Genomic DNA, 17,734 nt, shown 5'->3' with positions numbered 1-17,734 from the left:
AAGCTGGGACAAAAACATTAGAGGTAGAAAAATTGCAGCAGAACTTGGGCAGAGCTAAGCTGTGCTGCGTGTGTTACAGATTTCTCCAGCCAAAGCATTAGGAGCAGACTGGTTGCTTGCTTCTCCCTCTCTCCTTGTCTCCCTCTTGCTCATCTTCTGTCTTTACTGGATGCTGCGGTGTTGTCCCTCTTTCCACCCCTCTGCAGGGCCCTTTTCTCTCTCCTTTTTTTTTTTTTTTTTTTTTAACTATGGTAATAGTGACATTCAGCCGTAAAGGCTAGAAGCAGACATCAAACGCCTAGACACTGGTAGAAAAATTTATTTTCCCAATATACCCACAGAATGCCGGCCCATGGGTATTGCACTGAAGAGCACTATTACAACAGTACTGCAGACTGGCGGGAATACAGTTCACTTGGGGCTTTCCCTTGATGGCATTTCCTTGGAGATTTCTGGAAACACTTGTTTACAATTGTACAGCAATATCTGCTTTTCAGACACCTTTGTCCACTGCTTGTATATGGCAAAGTTTTTTGCAGAGCTCCTTGGCTGCACATTGCGAGACAAGGGTGCGTCTCCTACGCTTGAGGTGAGTCCACAAGAGAATACTGTATACACACAGTGTGCTGCATGTGATTAGAAGGATGGGATGCTGCATTGCTGGACCTCTCACCTTGTACAGTGTCTGTTTTGTAACCCCAAAGGGAAGCTGCAGAGGAACTTTCCTAACAATACCCATTACAACATACAAAATGCAATAGAACACATGACAGTATTTACACATAAATTTGCTTGGTTGTATCTTTCTTTAGACAAATGAGAAGCACTGCTGCTATGTGTGATATTCTGCCTATTGTGCTAAAAGATTTGCTGCACCATTATTTATTGTAGAAATAAATGATTTTGGATATTGAATGGAAGAAATTATTATGGGTTCATTTTGATGGGGGCAAACATTGTACCCTGCTGTCTGTTCATGTTACCTATAGCACTTCATTATTAATAATAAAAATAAAAAAACAGGGAAATGTTTTGCAGCAGCTGGTTGAAAAAAAGCACAGCCAGATGATATAGTGTATTTGTCAGTGTGGGTGAAAGTGCTGGATTGCAGTAGTTTATTGATTAATTCAGCACATGTCTGAGAATCAGAGAAACCAAGTCTTGTAGGCAATTGTCAACATGGTTTCACATTAAGCTGTTACAGAGATGCTTGTATCTGTACAATGAGCATAACAAACATAGTTTAGCTGAGCACACACATAGACTGCACTAGTAGTTATTAGAAGTTAGCCAAGTTTTTGATCAGTAATGCTTTGGTGCACCTTCTATTGTAACTTAATGGAAATACATTTTCTTTTAGACAATCCTAAATGGTTAATCATGAGCTCTTTCTTCTCAAATATAGCAATGTCACCAATGTTTCTTATACACCAAAAGTGCATGTTCAACCCAAATTCTTACTTTGCCTAGAAAGTTTTAGATGGACTTAAGGAATTTTATATATAGATGCTCACATTTTTTGCTGCTGCTGTAAGCTCCCCAAAATTTCAAGTTGTGGACTTGCTATGACATTGTGCTTTCAGCTTGTCTTTCTTTGCCTCCAAAATATAGTGACTTGAAAATTTTAATGAATCACCTTTACCATGGGCAAACTGGTTGATGGCCAGCAGTGTAACAAAGATTTTTCCAGAATTAGGGTGGTGCACATGGGCCTTGCAGGAAATCTATTTTCCTGTGGGCAACAAAGCACCCACTTTAACAGCCACTGAGAAGTGTTGTTGTCTTACACCACTTGTGCCACCAATTGTGCAACATGAGAGTTGAATGACAGTTAACCTTTAGCCTAACTATTAATAGCTACTTTCTGGTGTTTAAATGACAAGTTTATTTGCAACAATTAAAGTGATATTGACCCCTTCACATGAAAATTAACTAATGCAGAAATGCCATCCCCAGGAACTGATATCTAGCGGGTGGTACTTTGCGTCAATAATATCGCTCTATTTGTGGAGTTAGAGAAGGCCAAAAATACTAATTCTTCACTGAAATCTGGTTGCTCCCATCAAGAATAATGACTTCTAGTTCTCAGCAAAGTGTTTGGGCTAAATTTTTAACCTATTCATTCTCTGAAAAAAGCAATTTTGTTGAAATTTTGATGATGGTGGCCAGCATTGCGTTTAACAAAATAGTAAAAATAGAGCTCTATTGGGGTTATGTAATAAGAGGCACTAAGTTTGCCAGGAGCAGTAACTCATGGCAACCAATCAGCAGGTAATATTTACTGGTCACCTGTTAAAAGCAAACATCTTATTGGTTGCTATGGGTTACTGCTCTTGGGCAAACTTAGTGCCTATTATTGCATATGGGGTATGGGCTATATCAGCTAGTACAACACTACTCATAAATAGAAGAAACTATACAGAATGTTGTTAGGAATTATTGTTTTCTAGTAAGGAATGTAAAAAATGTAACACAAAGAAAAAAACTAGAGCAAATTAAACTGTTCAAGTGTAACAGTTTGCTACACACATTTGGATGACAATTCACCTTTTAATAGGACTATAATTTAAAAACCTAATCTCAAAATAAAGCTTGACAACTGCCCTTTTAATTGCTTCGAAAGGTTTTGTGCTAAAGCTGAAAATTGATATTTATTAACAATACCCAGCTATACTTAAATAACTTGCAGGTTCAACTGAAAATGGATGGCAACTGCAATATCCTGCAAGTTAAAAGAGTAAAGACTTAATGTACAATAGTTGTAGTTCATCTGAGGCATGTCAGAAGATTAGATGTACTCTCATTGAGGTAATACATTTTGCTCTCTGATGTATCATTCAAATAAAAGCAAACTAAAGCCTATAACTGTCACTTAGCGATACCCTATCTAATGTTGCAATTTCCCTTTGGTATCATATGATTGCTGAATGTAGTATGACTGCATAAGTCAAAGCATGCTAGATGGAGAAGAATGATGGAGAATCAGGCCCATGAAGCATAACTGTACACAAATCATGGCCAAAAAGGAGAGGGAAAGAAAAGGAATTGGGAGATTCTAGTTTTGTTAATGTCTAATTTATATACATCAGCATTATTATTTGACTTCAGTTACTTTTCAAAAAAACAATATGAGCCCAATGGCACATTTTAATGCTATTTGTTGCCCATGGCATTTAATAGCTGTGAATGCAAGGATAAAACTTGTCACCCCCTTTCATTTTTTTGGCTTCTCAGCTGCAATGGTTCATTATTTTAGATACATGGCCTGTCATATCTAGATGGTTCCAGGACATAACTGGGCACCTTCCCCTTTGGCTTTATGGTTTAGGCTGTGCCAGGGAGCACCCAGAACCCTGTAATACAGTGCTGTCCAACTTATTCCATGTAGTGGGGGATAATCTACACCATATCTAAACCATGTTTTGGGGCCTGGATTTCAACAACATAATAATATCATACAAAGAAGTAAAAAATATATCTTTTCGGGCTATGGTCCTCCAGAGCAATTTGAAACAGTCTTTAATCACAGGGTTTACTGTGAGTTACAATGTGCCTAGTACATTAGAGGGGATTATAGGCAGTTGGGGGATGTTCTTTTTTCCCATAAAAACAATCAACGCACCAGAGGTCACCCCTTTAGATTAGAGGAAAGGAGTTTCCATTTGAAGCAGCGTAGGTGGTTTTTCACGGTGAGGGCAGTGAGGTTATGGAATGCCCTTCCTAGTGATGTGGTAATGGCAGATTCTGTTAATGCCTTTAAGAGGGGCCTGGATGAGTTCTTGATCAATCAGAATATCCAAGGCTATTGTGATACTAATATCTACAGTTAGTACTAGTGGTTGTATTTATAGTTTATGTATGTGAGTGTATAGATTGGTAGGTGTGGGTTAGGTGTGCTGGGTTTACTTGGATGGGTTGAACTTGATGGACACAGGTCTTTTTTCAACCCTATGTAACTATGTAACTATGTAACTATGTAATGATGTGTAGCTTCTGACTACTTACCCACAAACGAAAGAAACTTTGCAGTCTGCCTTCCCAATAATAATCTAACTCAATCAGCTTTAATTTAATATGCATTTTAGGTAGCCAGGTTAAAAAAAAATTAACTTCTTGCCATTACAAAATGGCCAATATTACCATCACTGATGTTAAGTAAATGCTTTCCTATAAAAAGACTTTTGTTATCAATCTCTACCCTGATTTTTGTTATATTTCGTTTTTATTACATGACTCTAGAGAGGTTAAATGCAGGCCCCCTTGTGCAATTTCTTTTTCATGAATTGCCACTTTTGCATTTTTTTCAGACTTTGATAGGCAAGTGGATTTTACCTCTAGGTAATGACAGAAGAAAAATAGATCATGCATTTAATAGCAGAGTATGAATAAATGTGCCCCAGGGATTTTAACTATTTGCTTAAAGGAGAAATACATATTAATAATGACTTTCAGATGTACTTCCCCAAGGTCTTTTAACATGAATGATTTGGGACTCTTTCGTAACTAGGATCTCCTTTTGCGAAGCTTTCTGAACACAGTTATAGTGCTGATCTTGCCTATGTCTCCTTGAATGACACACTGATTTATTCATTGTCAATAACTGCAGACAGCAGTATTAAAATGAAGCCCACATTGAGCAGTAAATGAATGGATGGGAAATTCTATGCCATGCCTAACATACTCACTCAATTCTAGTCTCATCCTGCATATTCCCCAAACATTTATCCTTATCTAACAATGTCAAGAAACAGACTGCAAATAATTTAACTATAACCCGTGATTTTGTTGCTCAGCGTACCTTAAATTTATTACTGAACAAATAAAAAAAGATTCTGCTTATTTTCCTAGTCCAGAGACCACATAGCTTACATTTAAATAGGTAAGCAGATCTGAAAGTTTGAAAGATCAATAGTGTCATGGCCTCTCTTCATCTCTCCTCATAACAATGTCAACAACTGCATGAGTTGCCCAGGATAGTCAAAACTGTGTGCTTAGTCAGGCAAAATGCCTATTGATTCCACTAATAAATTATATTGCTATTGCTTTAGGCCCCTTAAACTGCTGTTATTTATACACTCGTGGGTATGAAAAAAGAAACTTGTAAACACTTGTACCTGCATTTTTGGTACAGACTATTAATTTGTGTAATGTGCCATACCCATTCCAGGAAGACAGTAAGCCATTCTTCTGCTTAATATGGAATCTTCACTACACACAGGCCCGGATTTGTGGAGAGGCCACAAAGGCCCGGGCCTAGGGCGGCAGAAACCTGGGGGCGGCATGCCGCCCCGCCACACTAAAATCTTTTAAAATTTTTGTTCACATACGGAGCAATGGGGACTTCTCCCCACTGCTCCGTATGCAACTTTGGCCGACCGCGCATGCGTGCGCGCAACCCTACCCCGCGCTCTTCGCACATTGCGCATGCGCACGGAACCCTCCTGTTCGAGCATGCGCACTCGGGGGGAGGGGGGCGTGCGACTGGGGGCGGCCTAGGAGCGGCCGGTTTAGAAATCCGGCCCTGACTACACACACTGGTTCAGTTTTCCCTTTGACATAATATTGTAACTAATATGTTCTGGTACTAAATATGCTCCATAAAATCAAGCAATACTTTTATGCCACTTCATGCCTAGTTGTATATCAGGACAAAAATCGAACAAAGTATATAAGTGAAAATTTTTCCGCATCAGTTTTCACATATTCTCAACCAGGTTTATCTGTTAATATTTCAAATGCATTTTACATTTAGGTTACACACACACACACACACACACATATATTTATATATATAATTTAGTAATAGAGACTCTTTCATAACAGTCACTTTATTTTTGAAACAATTGTCCCTTTGTTCATGTATATAGTTGTTTTTTTTTAATTATATATATATATATATATAGACAGACAAAGTCCCTATGTGTGCGGTACTCTGTCTGTCTATTGAATTGTTTGACCAGCACCGAGGGCATTTGCTTTTGCTTGAAGGGTGTGCTCCTTTTTGTTTCTGTATATATATATATATATATATATATATATATATATATATGTATATCAATCCAAATAGTGTCAGCACTCCAAGGCTCAATATCCTGCGGGGTGCACAGCCAAAATGTGAGTATGCAAAAAGTAATAATCATCCGTGGCCGGCACACCCTTCAATACTTTGTCAAAAATTTATTGAAAACATATTGTTTAAAACCTTTTTTTAAACAATATGTTTTCAATAAATTTTTGACAAAGTATTGAAGGGTGTGCCGGCCACGGATGATTATTACTTTTTTATATATATTTTTCAAAATTCAGCTATAAGAGCTTCTCCAGCAGAAACTTGCATTGAAATCTATTTTTCAAAAACACAAACAGATTTTTTTTAAATTTAATTTTGGAATTTCACATGGGGCTAGCCATATTCTTCATTTCTCAGGATGCCGACCAGCAGAACAATGGGAAGAGAGCAAGATAGCAGCTCCCAGTACATACCAGAATAGCACTTAATAGTAAGGAATCCAAGTCCAGCTTGGGACTCCTAGAAAGCAGTTCTAATGTGTAGCGCTGGCTCCTTCTGAAAGCGAGATGGCGCCTACACACCAATATTACAGCTAACATAATACATTTGTTAGTTCAAGTTCAATAAAATTTGAAATTGTAGAGTGAATTATTTGCTATGTAAACAGTGTAATTTAGAAGTAACAAGTACACCATCAAAATCATGACAGTATCCATTGCATATGGCATTATTTTAAAAAGAGGTTACACAAAAAAGGTTGTAATTTTTCTGTCAACTACTAATTTTTGTAGTATTTCTCTGAATCATTTGTGACATTTCACTATAGACAGGTGAACCACAATATAGCATAATAACAGAAAATTCCTTAATTGCAGAGAGATGGAGTGGATAGAGAGATGGAGTGGATAAATATATTCCCTGGGATTCGAGCTCATGTTTTAATGAATCAGCCTATAGTCTCTTTTTAAATTGATGAAATAAAGGTTATATTTTAACTCTAAAAGCATTGAATTAATATATTTTGTTTGGTATTCTTGATTATGGTGGTAAACACCAGGTGTTTGGCGAAACCAAGGACTGTGCTAGTTTCTTGAATTCCCATTATGCATATTTTATTTCTTGTAATCTTATTTTTGTAATGTATAGACCATTTATATATGGCTAAAATTAGGTTTTGTTTACTTGTACAATTCAAAAAAGCCTTTATTTGGGTTGACTGTGGTCTGGTTCTAATGATACCCTTAAAACTTAAATTTATGAATTTGAGTTTCCAAAACTTGAATTTTTAATATATTATGTATAAAAAAATTGAATATAAACATTCAGCATCTAAAAGCTAGCAAGTTCATGTAGAAGTTAATGTGAGTTGTGTAGCAAAAAAAACTATTTTTCAATTTGGGTTTTAGAGGTGAATTAAAAATTTGGCTTTGAGCTTTTATTTAACATTCATACACAATCGAGTTTTTGAAATTCAAATTTTTTAAAAAACTCAAAAATGTGATTTTTGTCAAATCTGCCTCCCTGAGTTTGCCTAGATATATAGCCAAAAGGGTAGCAGAAATATAAGCTATGCATAGGATATTGTCACATAGGAAATAGGAAATGTTGCCACAGAGGCAGGTATTTTTGACTAGAATTGCCAATACCATTCTGAAAAATTGGCTACCATCCCCCATTATAATTACTGCACAACCTTGCCCTTGGACAATTCATTATGATGATAAAAGGCAGTGGCATAAGTTGGTCTTGCATAAAAATCTTCTAAGGGGGCCTTAGCAACCACTGTGATCTTAGGGAAAACCACAGCAGTCAAAAAATACTTCTGTACCTGAAGTCAGCAAAATCTTTTCCTTAAATACAGTTTGCTGCACATGCGTAGCTTTATATATATATATATATATACAATTTGCTGCAGCGCGAATAGGAAGGAGGAAGCGCTCTCTACAGGTACCCCGGGCTGGTGCTGTTTTCTCCTAACAGGGGCACCAGCCCGGGGTACAAGGTAAGCGATTAAAGTCACTTGGGGATGCCTAATATTTTGGCACCCCCAAGTGACTTAGCCTTTCCTTGTCCTTTAATGCACAGAATGTCTTAATGCCTTATATTGATAATGGGTGAGTGCAGAGGATCTTTTGTTGTAGTATATATACTGTACATATACTTGTTCATTAGGCTAAATAATGAATTTCTATATAATTCATCCACTCTTTTCATCCATCCTTTTATGAGGAGGCGAGCAGGAACCGCAACACTGGAATGGCAGTGGATGCCATTGTACCACACAGAAAGTTAATAATAAAATTGAGGAATATTGGCCTAGAACATAATATTTGGAAATTGGATAGAGAACTGGCTGAAGGATAGAGTACAAAGAGTGGTGGTAAATGGAACATTTTCTAATTGGACCAGTGTTGTTAGTGGAGTACCGCAGGGGTCAGTCCTTAGTCCTTTGCTTTTTAACTTGTTTATTAATGATCTGGAGGTGGGTATACAATATGATACTAAATTGTGCAAGACTATAAGTTTGATGCAGGATGCTGCCACTTTGCAGAGCGATTTGACACCTCTGGTTGGGGAAGCAATTTTAGGGTGATAGGTGTTCTTTAAGAACATTCGTTTAAATGTGTAGGCAACAAAACACCTTATTTGACATTGCCCTGTAAAGAATGACAACTGACAGACAGATACTGCTTTCAACAGAAAATATATTTACAAATATGTTTTTACACAAACCCATATAAAGTAAACTTACACTCATGCTACAGTACAGAATCAACAATAATACCAGAGAAAAGCCAAGGACAATCTTGCAGCTTATGCCTTAATTATCTTCCCAAAATTAGAGTGTTGGGGAGATAATATCATTCTGGCTCCCCATTTCTTTATGTATATTTTAACTTTTATAATCTCTAAAATACATTCATATATTTAATATTTAGAAACCATTCATTCTTAAAATATAATTGTTGATGTGCTAAATACTTTAAAGTAAATATGTGGGTTTTTTGGGGGAAATCTTATATGAATTTTAATGAACACTTATCGTAGTGATATAGAGCAAACAAAATAAATCCTTCTTTATTGCTATCATAAATTTTATTTTAATTTAAGTGACAGGATTATATTTAGCATAATCCTATTAGGCTCTATGTGAAAAATTTTGCTTTTCAGCAACAGAACATTTTACCAAAGAAAACATATTAAATAATCTCTGCACTATATTATAGGGTTTTGGCAAATGTTTTCTTTAAACTCTAGGATCAAAAAAAGAAAATTGCATATTTCTAGAGACCAATAAAAAAGCAATGAATTCTAACATAATTTGTGCAGGGAAACTGTATATATAAAGTTATTACAGCTATGAATGAGCTTGGCATAAATAAGCAGAGCTATCAAAAGCAAAAAGAAGCTTATAAAATTGACCCATTTATCATGTTTTAGGAATGGAAAAGGTATTTTTTTAGCCGATCTTCATACTGAATATTAATTATTAGTTTTATTACCGTTACCAAAAAATTCTGTATTGCTGCACAATTGAAGGATGCATCTTAAAAACAAGTAGAATTAAAGAGGACCCTGCTCATTAGAGTCTATAATATATAATAAGAAGGATAAAACACACAAGGGGACATATTTATCAAAGAGTAAACTACAACACCCATGTGAGTGAGATTTTATGGGATTTTGGGGACGTGGGATCAGTGGGTAAGAGTTCACCCTTTGATAAATACACTTTAAAAAAAAAAAAAAACCATAGATATAAATATAGATCAGTGGAGTTTTACTCCGGTAGACTGTGACGAACTCACACATTTTGCTAAATATGCCCCAAGGTGTGGTATTATGTAAAATTACATATGGTTGAGCAACAGAGAAAAAAACAATAATAGAAAGTGGGTGAATTTTTCTGTGGTGCGTTCTAATCACACATTTTTATAAATCTGCCCCTATATGTGTGTGAATATACAGTATATGCGGAATTAGGGATGAACTGAATCCTGGATCCCAAAAAAAACAATAAAAAAAAGGCTTGCCTTTTTCAGCAGCATTCAGAATCTGCTGAATTCAAGTGCCTAGCCGAACCAAATCTGAACCCTAAAAACTTATGTGACCTTTGGTTACACAAACCTGGAAATGGCAAATTTTTTCAGTGCAATGTTCTTTTTAACATTTCCATGCATATTGCAAATTAGGGGTCAAATTCGGTTCGGGATTCAGATGAATCCTTCATGTAAGATTCAGGGTTTACAGAAAAGGAAACTGATAAAATTTTGTAAGAAAAAACGTAAATAAAAGCACGTAGTATATACTTCAGACCAGGGGTCCCCAGCCTTTTATACTCTTGAGCAACAGTCAAATGTAAAAAGACTTGGAGAGCAACACAAGCATCATAAAAGTTCATGGAGGTGCCAAATAAGGGCTAATGGTGGCCTATAAGCACACTATCAGCTTACAGGAGGCTTTATTTGGTAATAAATCTTGTTTTTATTCAACCAAAACTTGCCCCCAAGACAGGAATTCAAAAACAACTACCTGGTTTGCTGGCACTGAGAGCAGCATCCAAGGGGTTGGTGAGCAACATGTCGCCCCCAAGCCACTGGTTGGGGATCACTACTTTAGATATATGCTTAGACACTAAGCCCTATGGGGCAGAGAACACCTTCTTTCTCTGTCTTTTAATTTTTGACACTCGGGCAAAAATGTATCAAAGTTCAAGTTCGCTTTTTTTACGATTGAAAAATGTGAATGCAAATATACTTAAGAACCACAAATTGAAAATGGATGGCATAGTGCTGCTAAAAATACATTAGCAAAAAAAAAAACATTAGCAGTATTTTTTCTAGAGCCACAGATATCAGAAAATATGTCCTTTAGCCCACACCCAACATCGCAGATACAGTAAGTGCTTATAAAGAGGACACTCATGAGAAAAAATGTGTAGAATTTTATAAATAGTAGAGATGATCAATTCTGGAAAATGTATAAATGTATGTAAACTTGTGCAACTTTTTTTCTCGAATGCCAGCTTATTTAAGGAAAAAAACAGTGGCAGAATATTCCCACGTGCTTTTTTCTCAACCGGAAAAATAAATAAGTAATTAAAGTTGTTAGAGACAATTCTTCTTTTAAACCTTGCCAGCTTTTACTGGCGACTTTTTGAGGATTTTTTCTTTAATATATACAGACTATTTGTGGTTCTTAGGAATATACTCAGGTACATTCGCATTCACGTTTTTGATGCTGCATTTTTTCTTGAATCATGAAAAAACACAAACTCGAATTTTGATAAATCAGCCCCTTAATCTTACATTTTGACTTTCTGATATATCTCTCATATTTGTCATGTCTTTGATATAAAATCATTTTTACTACACATCTTTCAGGGCAGTAGTCAGTTTACCTGTTTTGCCAGCTTAACAGCATTGTTTTCATGAGAGATAAAAACAATGTTATCACGTTCATCATGTGAAAAATATGGGCTAATTTGTTATTAATCAAGGAAAGGCATTAGATAAAACAAGGTTCCTTATCCTACTTGAATTTTTTGGCTTAGCAGATTTTTTCCCCCTTTAAAAATAAAAAGCTTGCTAGGTTTTAGGTGGTGAGCTTTTTATATTTTATTTCTTGAAGCAAAGCATTTACAATTGTTGGGACAGAGATACATGTATAATTCATATATAATATGCTGCATATGTATATAATTTCTGCCTTAAGTAATGTAATGTTAATTCTTTTAAGTGCTGGCAGTGTGCAAGTACTTGGTATGCTTTGGAAATCCCCAGTTCTCACAACGTTATGCAACAGTATACTTATCTCTTGGAATTAAAAATAGTTACTGTGACATGATAAAAACAGGCAGTCTAAAGTTGTCTAGCGGCAATGCTACAATTTGTATAACAGATGCCATAATGCCACCCGTGTGCTGCTTCTAAAACACAAAACTATAAATTATATTCTCCCCTCGACCTATATTTAATGCTTACTATGATTACACTAACTAACAAAGATGCAGCTGGTAGTATGTGTGGGAGGGTCTGTTACATTTTTATTACAATTCCCCCTGAACACTGTGCCCAACCCCATAAACTAAACCCATCATTAAAGTCCATTTACCAGACCTGGAGCTCAGTGAGAAATAGAGTATGTCAACACAGTGCCAGGCATGGTCTGGCAATCTCTGCCCTCTGGCAAATGGGGCTGCTGTAAGATGCCATAGACAGTCACTATTAATGCCAAGGCCTATTTTGAATCCTGGTCTGGGTCTGCACAATACCCATCCTATTTCCAATCGTTAGGTGTCCCTGATTTACGTGCTGGTATGCCAATCCCAATATTTTGTACCTGTATGCAAAACAGAATCTACACAATTAAAAACTCAAGCATTGTATGCTTTGCCTAGCACTTACTTATAGGACTACAAAGCTGGGCTGTTGGTTGACTTGTCAAAGCACCTGCCTTTTCTTTGCTTCCCTATGTGAATGCATAGAGACGGCCACCCAAGATCCTCATGCTTCGTACTTTGGTGAGTCCACATTTGCAAGAAGTATCCCATATATTTTTCCATTCATAGTCATACTTTCAAAATATTTAGGCCCCCAGCAATTTTAATTTTAATACACTGTACAAATTAAATCTAACCTAGAACAGGCCCCAATGAAATGAATAATTAACGTAGACACCATTATATGAACAGTGGCATTGTGTCATGTACATGATTTACTGAAGCTTGGTGTGATCGTTGCACTGGAATATTTCAAAGTTGGTATATGATCACCTGCTTATTTATATTAATGAAAATGCTATGTTTAAGCGTAACTTATATTCACTTAGAAAGACTATAACTTTATTATGCTGAGCAGTTTTAAGTAGCACGTAAAAAGAGGTGTAACTGACATGAGAATTGTATAGCTAAAATAACTACCTAAAATAGCTAGGTATTTCTGTACAATGCAAGTTTTGCACTTAAATTGCATTTAAATACACACTCATTTGATTTGCACAGAAATCCCAGTGTTGCTGGTCTTTTTTATATGATGTGTTATATTTTTACCGTGCACCTGGGTATTTAACTAAAACGGTGTGCCACCCTTCTGGTAATATACAGTGGTGTGAAAAACTATTTGCCCCCTTCCTGATTTCTTATTCTTTTGCATGTTTGTCACACTTAAATGTTTCTGCTCATCAAAAACCGTTAACTATTAGTCAAAGATAACATAATTGAACACAAAATACAGTTTTTAAATGAAGGTTTACGTTATTAAAGGAAAAAGAAAGTCAAAGTAACTTGGGGGTGCAAAAATGTTAGGCACCCCCAAGTGACTTTGACCACCTACCTTTTACCCCGGGCTGGTGCCCCTGTGAGGAGGGAACAGCACCAGCCTGGGGTAGCTGCCGGCGCTTGCTTCTTCCTGATTCGGTGCGTGCGCATGCGCAGTAGAGTGAAAAGCCGAACTTAAACATTAAAGTCGGCTTTTCACTCTACTGCGCATGCGCCCACCGCTGGCATTCCAGCAATGGAAGCCAGAAGAAGGAAGTGATCTGCTCCAGGTGCCCCGGGCTGGTGCTGTTTTCTCCTAACAGGGGCACCAGCCCGGGGTACGAGGTAAGCGGTTAAAGTCACTTGGGGGTGCTTAACATTTTGGCACCCCCAAGTGATTTTGCCTTTTCGTTTCCCTTTAAGGGAGAAAAAAAACTCCAAATCTACATGGCCCTGTGTGAAAAAGTGATTGCCCCCCTTGTTAAAAAATAACTTAACTGTGGTTTATCACACCTGAGTTCAATTTCTGTAGTCACCCCCAGGCCTGATTACTGCCACGCCTGTTTCAATCAAGAAATCACTTAAATAGGAGCTACCTGACACAGAGAAGTAGACCAAAAGCACCTCAAAAGCTAGACATCATGCCAAGATCCAAAGAAATTCAGGAACAAATGAGAACAAAAGTAATTGAGATCTATCAGTCTGGTAAAGGTTATAAAGCCATTTCTAAAGCTTTGGGACTCCAGCAAACCACAGTGAGAAAAACATGGAACAGTGGTGAACCTTCCCAGGAGTGGCCGGCCGACCAAAATTACCCCAAGAGCGCAGAGACAACTCATCCGAGAGGCCACAAAAGACCCCAGGACAACATCTAAAGAACTGCAGGCCTCACTTGCCTCAATTAAGGTCAGTGTTCACGACTCCACCATAAGAAAGAGCCTGGCCAAAAATGGCCTGCATGGCAGATTTCCAAGGCGCAAACCACTTTTAAGCAAAAAGAACATTAAGGCTCGTCTCAATTTTGCTAAAAAACATCTCAGTGATTGCCAAGACTTTTGGGAAAATGCCTTGTGGACCGACGAGACAAAAGATTAACTTTTTTGAAGGTGCGTGTCCCGTTACATCTGGCGTAAAAGTAACACAGCATTTCAGAAAAAGAACATCATACCAACAGTAAAATATGGTGGTGGTAGTGTGATGGTCTGGGGTTGTTTTGCTGCTTCAGGACCTGGAAGGCTTGCTGTGATAGATGGAACCATGAATTCTACTGTCTACCAAAAAATCCTGAAGGAGAATGTCCGGCCATCTGTTCGTCAACTCAAGCTGAAGCGATCTTGGGTGCTGCAGCAGGACAATGACCCAAAACACACCAGCAAATCCACCTCTGAATGGCTAAAGAAAAACAAAATGAAGACTTTGGAGTGGCCTAGTCAAAGTCCTGACCTGAATCCTATTGAGATGTTGTGGCATGACCTTAAAAAGGCGGTTCATGCTAGAAAACCCTCAAATAAAGCTGAATTACAACAATTCTGCAAAGATGAGTGGGCCAAAATTCCTCCAGAGCGCTGTAAAAGACTCGTTGCAAGTTATCGCAAACGCTTGATTGCAGTTATTGCTGCTAAGGGTGGCCCAACCAGTTATTAGGTTCAGGGGGCAATTACTTTTTCACACAGGGCCATGTAGATTTGGATTTTTTTTCTCCCTAAATAATAAAAACCCTCATTTAAAAACTGCATTTTGTGTTTACTTGTGTTATCTTTGACTAATAGTTAAATGTGTTTGATGATCAGAAACATTTTGTGTGACAAACATGCAAAAGAATAAGAAATCAGGAAGGGGGCAAATAGTTTTTCACACCACTGTACTATATATAATATAGTATATAATATAATATAATATATATAATATATACTGTATATATATTGAAAGATAAGGTGTATTATACAATTGGTCCAAAAGAATTCACAGCATTAATGGGTGATAAGTTACAGACAACTTAACCTGCTATTAAATAGTTCTGTTTCTCAAGACTTACTTAAATAAATGAGAATCTGCACTACAGCTCCCAGGAGTTCAGTTGTTTACTGGAGCTGAATTATACCACTGCTGGAAATGCTATTTCATTATATATTTTGGGTTTGGTCAAAAAATGTTGCTACTAAAATTCTGTTAAGTTACAATGACCCTCAAGGAAATCTCATCCTGAAGTCATATTTATGTGTATTTATGTGCTTTTCTTTAGTTGTGATCTATACCCATCTGAACTTGTTCATCCTGGCACTTTTTGTGTTGCATGTTACTGGCCATACACTACAGCAAATGTCCCAATAACTAGTAAAGCTCTTTCTTGTAAATACATGTGACATTGTATTTCTTGTGCTATATAGGATGTAATCCTCCAGGATTCAATGGTCAGTGATCCATACATGTTTCATTATTGCCTTACTGTAGGAATCTCCTCTGTCCTGCTGTGGTAATCTTTCATGCTTCAGTGTTTGGTTTCTGTGAGGAAGGATAACGGTGTCTTTTTTCCTATGTGAATTCATCAATTCAATTGTTTGACAGTGGAAAGATATTTGTACACATATACATGTGCGTACTGCTTTGAGAATAGCATGTTCAGAATCTTATCACTGCCAAGAATTCTGTACTGCTGCGATAATTGTCTCATTGTACAATGCAAGGGGTAATGTTCATCACATTTGGGGGCACATTCATGAAATCACGAGTTCGAATCCTGAATGGGAAAAATTCGGATTGGATACGATAATTTCTGAAGATCGCAAATATCACGAAAATGCCTACGAAAAAATCGTATTAGTCGCGATAATATTGTATTGGCGATCCGAAGTTTTCGGACCGAACGATTGTAAACAGCGGGAGAAACCTTTCCCATAGGAATCAATGGCACTCTGCTGCTCCAACCTGGCCCAAGGAAAGTCACGATAACGAAGCTTGAATTAATCCGAAACTTTCGTACTCGGTGCAACAATACAATTTTGTCGCACAAATTTTGTCGCAAAGTACAGAAAAGTTGCAGAGGTACGAAAAAGTTGCAGAAAATACGCTCGGAGCGTTCGTGTATTGATAAATGTCACCCTTAGCTTTAGCTGGCAGATGTACCCCTGGTTCTAGACACCTTCTGAGATCCATCAGCAGAAAATAATGTGATATGTCACAGTGAGCAACTGGTGAAAATTATGCCAGTTGATTTTATCTTATTGGGTGAAGGTCATAGATTATCTTTCACTAAAAATTTTAATTCATACAAGTATCCCTTGAAATATGTTTGCTTGGTTTGGTAGAAAGTTAAAAGAGTGCATCAATTATAATAAGAATGCTTCTGAAGATATCAATTTTCTATAAATGTATAAAATATACCTTCTAATTGCATAAGATAAACCCCAGCAATGGTAGAGTATTTCCACTGATTTATGCCCACTTATGTATGCCCTCTTACATGATTTATGTTACTTTAAGCAATAAAGGTATAGGATTGGTTATCCGGAAAGCTTCAAATTACAGGAAGGCCATCTCCCATAGACTAATTTTTAATCAAATAATTACATTTTTTGAAAATAATAAAATGGTACCTTGTACTTGAGCCCAACTAAGGTAATTTATCAATATTGGTGATAACTATTGGATTTATTTAATATTTAAATTATTTATGAGCAGACATGAAGTTTGGAGACCCAAATAACAGAATTTGATAAAGAATTTGATTTGTGTAGCCTCTGTGGCTGAAACAGAAAAGAGAAAATGCATATAGTCATGCATGTTGTTTGGAATGTCAAAATAAACACTTAAGAGAAAGGTTAAAAAAAAAAAGATTTTGCATTCTGGATTAACTGTATACTTTTGTTTATTTTATTAGTCTAAAATGAGATAATCAAAGGAGTTTAAAACATGAAATACTATATTATTCTAATAACAAATAACAAATTACAATAATATATTTAGTGTTAAATTGAATTTATTTAGTGTTTAAATTCTGTGTAAGCCATTGACTTCTTTTTGGCAAACAGCTAACATGAACATTTCTTCTTATGAACAGTCCCAGAGTCAGTCCCGCATCAACCAAAGCCAGAGCACCAAGAGAAAGGTACGTGAAGTTTAACTTTTTTCCAACAAACGTTGTTTATCATGCTAAAATGATGTTATGGTGTATAGATACTTGAGAAGAAAGATTATAGCAATGATCTGCATTGCCTAGTAAGATACTCATTGGAAGTTCTGTAAAGCTTTACTGAATAACTGTGCATCAAATCTTATTTTTAAGCAATCAGTTATCTTATAACTGATTGATAGATATATTCTATTCTATTCTTCTATCTTGTCACCTGACAATGGTTTTTGTACTGCATATTATGCTGCTACATAAACACTTCACTTACCATTGGTTCATTGGTATGCCTGCCTAAGTCAAATATGTCATAATTGGTGCATGTATCAATGGAAAGTAA

At 36.6% G+C, this 17,734-nt stretch overlaps 1 protein-coding gene across 2 annotated transcripts in view; it reads left to right on the top strand.

Moving 5' to 3' along the window:
- Positions 1 to 263: 263 nt before the first annotated feature.
- The window catches only part of rasgef1b (RasGEF domain family member 1B), a 167,039-nt gene continuing 149,568 nt past the window's right edge, over positions 264 to 17,734 (top strand). The window contains exons 1-2 of one of the 2 annotated variants that reach the window (XM_031900210.1): positions 264 to 589; positions 17,326 to 17,373. In XM_031900210.1, the coding sequence (XP_031756070.1) occupies positions 353 to 589; positions 17,326 to 17,373 (285 nt within the window). In that variant the 5' untranslated portion in view covers positions 264 to 352. The remainder of the gene's footprint in view (positions 590 to 17,325; positions 17,374 to 17,734) is intronic. The other variant, XM_031900213.1, reaches the window with a different exon arrangement.

The sequence above is a fragment of the Xenopus tropicalis genome, chromosome 1 (genome assembly GCF_000004195.4).
Source record: "Xenopus tropicalis strain Nigerian chromosome 1, UCB_Xtro_10.0, whole genome shotgun sequence".
Lineage (NCBI taxonomy): Eukaryota > Metazoa > Chordata > Amphibia > Anura > Pipidae > Xenopus > Xenopus tropicalis.
Note: the sequence above shows the minus strand (reverse complement) of the source record. Positions and strands in the feature narration are given on the sequence as shown.